The 9,101-nt window shown below is 38.8% G+C and overlaps 1 protein-coding gene across 2 annotated transcripts in view; it reads right to left on the bottom strand.

Moving 5' to 3' along the window:
• Nucleotides 1-3,706: 3,706 nt before the first annotated feature.
• RNGTT (RNA guanylyltransferase and 5'-phosphatase) overlaps nucleotides 3,707-9,101 on the bottom strand; it is a 196,693-nt gene continuing 191,298 nt past the window's right edge. For both annotated transcript variants that reach the window (XM_062572774.1, XM_062572773.1), the window contains exon 16: nucleotides 3,707-6,515. In XM_062572774.1, coding sequence (XP_062428758.1) covers nucleotides 6,352-6,515 — 164 coding nt within the window. In that variant the 3' untranslated portion in view covers nucleotides 3,707-6,351. The remainder of the gene's footprint in view (nucleotides 6,516-9,101) is intronic.

Genomic DNA, 9,101 nt, shown 5'->3' with positions numbered 1-9,101 from the left:
TAGCAGCATTTACATCCAGTTTCTGAGGCTTCTTGCTCTGCAGCTCATCAGAACAGTACTTGACAGAGGCACCTGCCTGCAATTCATTTTATACCTCCCCAGTCCTGGGGCCAGCTCAGTTCCTCAGCTTAAATCAGCAAAACCTGTGTATTTTTACTGGCAGGATACGAGGCCAAGGGGAAGCGGGAGCGTGTAATGCCCCCGCTCTGCCAGGAGCCCTGTTCACCCTGCCCACGTAGCTTGCTGACAGCGCAGGTGGTGGGAAGGCCAAGCACATGCCCTGCTGTTGGAGGAGGAAGACCGGTAACCGGGAGCTGCCTTCGGCGCTCCAACACTGCGCAGGCGTTTATACAGCACCGATTTACCTAACGGCTTCAAAGGCGTCCCCGTGTCGCCGCGCGGCAGGGACGTGCCTCGCGTACCTGCTCTTCTCAGTTGTCTGGCCCTCGCAAAACCCACTGGCGAGCGTGTGATTGCACCCCAGAGGTTTCACAGTTCGAGAGCAGAGTAACTCTCGAGAAAGGGGAGATGGCGTACTCACTCCTCTGCTCTTTCAGCCCCTCATCTCATACAGTTTGGCTCCTGGCCCTACCTCATTGCTACTGGTCCGCTTGGGAGGCAGCTCATCTCAGTCTTCTAGCTGACCTTTAGGTACTTGCTCCTCATCCCAGACCCTGTTGCCTTCACCCCCAAGCTCCTGAGTCATCTCCTTGCATTTAAAAAGTGAGGCCTTTTCAGTGTTACTGCGGTCTGCTCTCCCCTGCCCCCTCGTGACAGCTGCCTCCCAATCTTCCCCCTCTTCACCTCCCTCCCTCTGTAGCACATGAGACCATACTAGCTTTTGCTGCCTTTCATGCCCTTTCTCTCACCAGGCCACCCCTGTATCACCAGTAGTGGAATCCCCTGCGGTTTTGTCTGGCCTCGAGTCACTCTCATTACAGCATTTACACTGCTGATTCGCAGGCCATGGAAACATCCAGCATCTCCTCCCAAACCTGCTTTGGTCTTACATAGGAGTCTGTACTTTCTTCTTCAATACTACTATCTTTCCTGCTGAACAATCCTACCATTTTGAATTGAATTATTGCCCTTTGGATTAAAATTTCCCATTCTTTGATGACCAAATTAGTTCAGAGGCTCTTTGAAATGTGTTTTGGTAATAAAAAAAAAATGTTCCTTCAAAGTTACATACTTACCTGTTATATAGACCTATTTCATATGATAATCTTATCATCTCCTCACATTAGAGGAAGTTCTGTGTAGAAGAGTTAATCAAAATTTAATTTTCTTAAAGTATCATAGTTGAATGCTCCTGAACCCAATTTGCATGCTTTCTTCTAATCCAACAGACTAATGCTGAGGGAGGGGAAGGAGGGAAGAAAAGGACATGCAGAGTATTCCTGATTAAATAAATTCCTATCATGGGAGTTGTATGACTATAATTTGATTTTATTAAAAACTCTTCATTATTTTTTATATTGTTTTCCAGAAGAACTACAAATGGGTTATACTGGTTTGTTTTTTGCCACACTGGAAAAAAGATTACTTCTTGTAATCCAGTTTGTTGAGCATCTTCTACATCATCACGCTTACGGATGTACCAACCTCATTGGAAGGTTTTTGTAGTAGTGTTCGTTAGAAGATGCTCATACACTCCCCTACTGCTGACCACTACTGACTGAAATAGAGCAGGTTAAAAAGAGCCTCTGACTGAGGGGAAAAGTGTTTTGTAAATGTCTCAAAAGACCTCCAGCCTCAGCCCCATCTGGAACATGTTTTCAGCACGGAAGGTTCATGGGAAGGTTCATGTAATCTCACCAGGGGACCAGAAGTTAACCTATATTCTCACTGTAAACATTAAGTAATCTATCCACGTCAATGCAAAGATAGCAGAATTTATCTTTGTTTATACGTGAAATAGGGAGACGAGGGTCATGAGGGAGAGGAGGAGGAAAGACTCCATGTTCATATGATGAATACTGTCGCATCTGATAGAGTCTGCTTTGCTTTCCCTGCGTAAGCATGACATGTAGGGACAGTACTGCCATATTTATCAAAGTTTTAATCTGAAAGGCTGGCATCATAGGCACAGGGGGAAGAGCATATAGGGTTAGGGTGGAGCACTGTCCTCATGGAACATGAATGGGTAGTCAGCCATGGGTTTCACTCAGTCTCACATCTGATGACAGGACAACTTGAAGAGCAGCTAGGTATGTGTCACAGAGGAACACAAGCTTGAAGCATTATGCTATACGTATGAGTTGTAGAAATTTGACGACGGAAACAAAGAGGTATAGGTGAAATCTAAACTCCGTAGAAGTAACGATTCCTGGAACATGCAGCAGTCCCAAGACAAGGTGAAAGCAGACATTGTGCCATCATGTAGAAAGACTGGAGTAACCCAGGTATCTAAGGCATTTCAGCCTAACATTCATCTTGTGCAAATTAAGAGAATTGCCTGGATTTAGGATTTGATTAAAGAGGTCCAAAGGAAAACAATACAGTTTATGGAAAATTAATAGCTCTTGACCAACTAATTCGTATTTTAAATGAGATTATAAATTTGATTGATTGATGCAATAATTTTGATGCAATAAAATAGAATTAGAAAAGAATTGATAGAAGAGACAGACAGACATCAGCAGGAGGAACAAATTAGACTTCTGCTCTCACTCTTGCCACTCCTTTGTGAATACTCTTAGGTCATAATATACAATTATGCATTATGCAAATATAAAGTTACACCACTGGGACACAAAACCAATGAGCTGCTACACCGAGGAGCAGCAATTCTGAAAGACTCCTCTGGAGAACAAGCAACTGAACCGAACCACTTAGTACAACGTGGTGGCCAGATGGGCAAGTCTGCTACCTACCTTCATGCATACAAGGTGGAGCAATGAATAGGAGGTTAAAGAAGCTATTGTACCTTCTCATGCATGCTGAAATATCAAATCTGGTTTGGTATTCACATCCATATACTGGAAAACTGGAAATGGTTGGGAGAAGCACTACAAGAATGCTTCAGTGGATTGTAACACGTGCCCCACACCTTAGCGGTCTGAACTTTAAGGTTACCAAACAAGCTGCAACATGGTTTGTTTCTAGACTAAAAACACTTATATAGAAGATTGAAATTTTCAACATACTTTAATTTGAAGGAAATTTTTAAAAAATCAAGATGGGATTTTTAATTCCTGAAAAATGCACTTTAGAAAGAGTTAGAATTTGGAATTGAACACTCACTTCTTAAGTCTAGGACTTCATCCAAGTAAGTGTTTACACGGCACACCTGTGCCACCAGTTTTAGGGTTGTGCTAGATGATAAATAGGCAATGAAGACTTATGAAGCTGCCTCTTCCACAACTTTCTGATATAACTGCAGTTTAAGATACACCTGAATAAATAAGCTATACATGTTAGTCTGTCATAAAATAGATACTTCATACACTTTTTAGTTTCCTTCTGATTCCAGTGGTAGGAAGAGCAAATTGTATTTTAAAAATAGCAGAATGGATCGTGATTAAAAAAGACATTATTTACTGGCTTGGGAGTGGTGGGGACCCTATCTTAGAGAAACAACACTAGCTTCTGAAAACTGTGGAAAATTTTCTTGGAGGACTGAATAGTAATAACATAGTACTCTGCTGCTTGCAGTGTTACCAGGAAAGCACGGGCACGAAAGCAAACAGGTCCTTAGCAGAAGTATTTTAAACCACTGACTTTATTAAAATACTTAATACACAGTTTGTAGAGGAATGTACTTACATTTTCTGGAAACTCCAGTGAAACCAGATTTTAAATATGTACTTAACAAATGACAAAACAGTGGATGGATTCATGCTGTACACAAAAGAGTAGACAAGTTAGAGGGTTTTTTTATTATTATTATTATCCTTATTTTCCTGGCACAGACTCTTCTTTGCTTCTTAGCTTCAATCTCCGAGTATCTAGTAGCAGAAGAAGGGAGTTTAAATTTCTCACAGCATGGTGAAACTCCATTTGTTTTCATCAGATTCTTCATTCTACCCTTCTCCAGTAGCTTCCTTTTCCAGAAAGCACAGGTGACTGACATCGCTAAAAAGCTAGCAGGCTGTAGTGCAAGAAGAGTTCTACAGTCAAATGCGAACATGGAGCTCTAAACCAGTTCCCAGTGTCATTACTCTTTCAAAATACTCATTTCAAGCTGAACATAGGAAAAAGACCTTGTCAAAAAACAAGAAGGGCCACAATGCGTTCATGAACTTGGTAGAGGAATACATGTGGAAGACAGCCTGTAGTGCTGCTGCTCTAAAGCAAAAGGTAAACCAGAAACTAAGTCTTGCTGAGATACAAGATGCAAGGGCTCACTCAGAAAGAGACAAAAGGAAATGATCTGGCTACAGCCTTAGAACAATGAAATGTCCTAATTCACTAAAAACGTTGTAATCATCATAGACATTGCAATTACCATAGATCATGAAGATCATGACAAAAAATGCTAAGACAATGTCAATGACAAGAGTATAATCTAGGGGAAAATACTTATACTAAGTGAAGAAATAACTGTGTGTTTCAACGCAAGATGCACAGAGGCTGCATAGGTTTTCACATCAAATTCATAAGGCTCTTTTTTAGGAGATATTTTGCAACCTTGCATAGGTGATATTACATCTTTTCCAGAGATAATATGCAGAAAGTATGTACAGTTTGCTGAACACATTTTTTCCCCTCACTTCTTTTACTACAGTATAAAAAGTAACTTATTTAACTTCTTCAGTTCTCTAAAACATACAGAATATCCCAGAAAAAAACACTAGAAACGCCATCTAAATGATACCATGTGTATTTATACAACAGGTTGAAACAACTGGAGAAGCCACTACAAAGCATAGTCTAGTTCCCATAGGAAAAAAAAATACTGCAGGAATTAATTTTCTTTACAAACATTAAAATTCATTTAAGTAGAAATATATTTTAGTTATTATTCCAAATTATTGATGTTCACTAATCAGACTCCTAGATGGGTGGATGACTTGTACTTACACATCAGGTAGGCTATATAAACAGCCACACAGATCCCTGCTTGTGAGATGTACAGCAAACTTTAAAATCTACGTTAGTTTGGCTTCTGATTAATCCCAGTTCAGAGCAACTCCTCCATTAGACAACCAGTGTGCAGCCTCTCAAAATTGATGTTACAAACAACTGTCAGCGCACTGCAGCAAGAGCCATCAGGGTATCTGCGTCTTCATTTGGTATGAGAGAAAGTCAGCTAGCGAATTAGGATGCTATCACAGGACAGCCTACTCCACCTCTGAAAATGAGAGTCATGTTCCCCTGGATGCTACCTCACCTCCAGAAATGATTTATCTTTGTCCTGCAGTTATCTAAAACAGGAGACTTTCCTTGTGATATGGCTCTTTTCCAATAAAATTATCTTCTCCTTTGCACAGGAGTCGTCTGGCATTTCTTTCAACATTTTGTGCCTGGATCTGAGACATCCCTATTGTATTGTTTATTACTCTTGCATATCACAGTGAAATGTACTTTTTAATAATATTTACAATGGTATCACTGTGGAGAAGTAAGCCCTATACTAGAAATTGTCTCATAACAAGAGACCTCAGTACTAAGGATTTGGTGGGTATTCCTTACCTACAGAAAAACTTAAAAGGCAAAGCTAAAATCAGCCCACAATACATTTGGTGTGTTAGGCTCAACAGGGGGAGAAAAACAGACACACACCTAGCACATTTCCTTTCAAAAGGATGGGTGCTATTTACACGAAGAATTCACTTTTTTAGTATTTCAACAACAAAAACTCAACTAATTTTAAAATTAGTGAAATCTAAGAAGGCCTTGTTTTTAAGTAACACAGTGCACAAACAACATTGCTGTTTGCTGATAAACACAAGTCTCAGAAATACAGGGAAACTATGATAAATTATGCTATGGATGACAAATCCCAACCAGTTGAATAACAATAATAAAAAAACTTTTTTTTTAACACAGCTTCTAAAAAGTACAGCACTCCAATGTTTTCTCAGTTCCCAATCACTGAAATTATAAATTAAAGGTGAAAAGATATCTGTATATAAACAAGGCAGCTTTCCATTGATTCCGTGTACTGTTCTCGTCTAAACCTTTGGAAATTTCATCTTCAGATACCACAACGTGCGGCTGAATTTTTCAGTTGCAAAAGAATGTCCATTCATGATGTGGAATTTGAAAAAAAAACAAAAAACAAAACAAAACAAAAAAAAACCACCGAAGTATTTACAGCAATTCAGATTTTTTTTTTCCTTTTTGCCAGTCCTCACGCTCGCGTTTCACCTTCTGCACAGCTGCAGGCATGCCATCGACCGAGCCTTACGTTATGGTACGCGGCCTCTTGGGCGGCGGGGGCGGCATGAGTTCAGTGTCGGGGTCGAGGTGGTGCTTGCGCGTCTGTCCCTGCGAAGCTGCCGTGCACCTATCGATGAACTCAAAGAGCATCTCTTTCGTGACTGGGTTTTGGATACTGTTACATACAGCTGGGAACAAAGAGCATATTCTGAAGTTACCAAACCAATCTGTTGCAGTCAGCGCTTGAATAATTTGACTCCCTCTTTGCAAAATAAACAACGTTTATTTGGCATAAATATTGAGCCTTAAGCCTATATTTTTGCAAGACTGCTGTGTCAGGAATCAAGTGTCTCTACTCTGCCCCAGAGGGCTGTGGAGTACGGAGAGCAAAGTGCTGTTGCCACAATGAGCAACCACCCCATGCTGAATCACTCCTTGATTCTACAACAATATTGAAACTATAAAGCAGTATATACGTGTGTGTGTGCATACATATATGTGTATATAGGCTTCATGCAGTTACTATAAAAAAATGCCAAGAATTGACACCTTATTGAGGCAAGTGACAGCAACAAAGACTTTGTGAAACTAGCTTTAAAATGTTAAACAAATCATAATATATTAAATAAAACTGACTATAATTGAAAAACTTGGAATTAAAGTCACTATTTCCCCCTTACTAAGTACTACAAATACTATAAAACAATGTGCAGTACTTATTTTATTACCCACATACCTTCACGTAGCAGAAAAGACACAGAACATATATAAAATGTTTATGTTGGTAAAGTCCTATGCGACTTTAATTTCCTCTAGTTAATTATGAGACTTAGGGAGAAGGAAAAATAATCCCCAAAGAGCAAGAAATTAAGTAGGAATCCTATGACTATCTTGGGAAAAACAGTATAATATCATTAGAAGATAATGCATTGCACAAAAAGAACGGCCACAGCATGTATGCAATTTCACGCAAAACAATCTATTAACCTCCTATATTTCTGAACAGAATTAAAACTCCCTATGATTGACTTGAAATATAGCACTGTTGCAAATAACAATCAACATATGATTACTTGACTCTTAAAAACACTCCTTTTCAGCAGAACCATTCACAGTATTAACTTAAAATTAATAAAACACTTTCCTCACATCATTTTTTGATTATCAAGTTCTACTATGTGTGAATTCAGCAGTTAAAAAGCATTTTGACTGTAAGTAGTTTTGGGAAAAAACATTTTTCATTTTGAAAGGGATCATAATTCAAAAGCAAGATGGAGAAAGACACTTACTTTGTTGCTTTTTCAACCATGGAGGAAAAAAATAAATAGCATTTTTCACCATAAGATAGTGAACAGAGGAGAAAAAGGATATAAAGAAAGGGACAATGAAAGTCCCAAATGAAAAAATTGAACTTCTGGAGATTTCAGAAATGATCAAAAATGAAAAATATGAGTCAAAAGAAAACTTTCTGTTCTGAAATTTCCCCATGGAAAATTTAAAATATTTCATATAAAATATTTCTTCCTAGGACATTTTGTTTAGGAAGTCGATGACATTTTGGTGGGGAAAAAAAAACAGAATAATATTTCAACTGCTCTGGAAAAGGAGAAAATGCGCAGCTGCAAGTGTCCTTAAGAGAAAAGGGAAGGATTGAAGAAAGCATATGGTGCTATTCAGAAGAGAAAACTCCAAAGAAAAATAACTACTGAAGCAATAAGGTGAAGAGTAACTTAGGTCCTGGTGGCAAGAAGCATTCATTGCACTTCAGTGAGTTTTGTGGCCCATTCCTCTTCCCCAGACAGGACAGTTCAGCAAGGATTTCAGCTACATTCTGAGCTGGTGCCCTAAGGTACCAAGGATTATTTGGCACCTAATCAAATGATCATATTTTACTTTTTCAAGAAAAACTACTGACTGCTTAGGTAGAAAAGTAAGTGGGAGAATGGTTTACAGAAAATCCTACATATCTTATATGTATGTCCTAGTGAATAGCCTGGTCTTAAATATGATAAAACTGGGCACTAAGCAAAAGTCAGTATCAACATGACTGTTGTTGGAGGTACTATTCAGCCTTACCCTCTATCATTCAAATTCTTAAATTCTAACCTGGAAGTAAACAAGAGTGCTTTATTTACAGAACTTGAACGAATGATTTTCTGTAGGAGAATATAAAAATATCACAGTTGTATATAAGGACATGTCCACATCCTTCATTTCTTTTCCCTCTTCTTTGCTGCAAATACTATTTTAGGACCTGAGATGACATTTTTTTCCTCTTAATTTTCTATCCCATCTAACAAATAATGCTTTTGGTGTTTCGAACACAGGTGAAATCATCATAGATTTTTTGTTCAGCTTGTAGTGTGCCAGTCTGCATTACATCAGTACAAGCCAACACAGTGCTAGGAATAGAGGTTTGTTAGTTAATTGCCATTGCTGGGCTATTGTAAATAAAAATGTTCTTGGATCTCATTTAAAAGGCATATCCCACCATTTAAAAATCTGTTTGAATAAGTGTTTGCAGTTCTGCAAAGACACAGGCAGTTGTTTCTCTATTATCTTTGAAATACTGCCTCTGAGTATTTGTTTAGTTGGCTTCATTGAACAACCTTTCTGAAGCCAAAGGACTCAGGTAAATAAACTCTAAAAATGACATAAGCCTTTGCAAGGTGAGGACCTATTATTGTAAGTTATATACATCAGGACTCAAAATAGGTATGAGAATGCAGAGTACCTTTCCTCCTTAAGCTAGAACAGAGTTAAGAAATTAAACT

This window comes from Rhea pennata, chromosome 3, assembly GCF_028389875.1.
Source record: "Rhea pennata isolate bPtePen1 chromosome 3, bPtePen1.pri, whole genome shotgun sequence".
Lineage (NCBI taxonomy): Eukaryota > Metazoa > Chordata > Aves > Rheiformes > Rheidae > Rhea > Rhea pennata.
The sequence above is the reverse complement of the archived record's forward strand: the minus strand, read 5'-3'. Positions and strand labels throughout refer to the sequence as shown.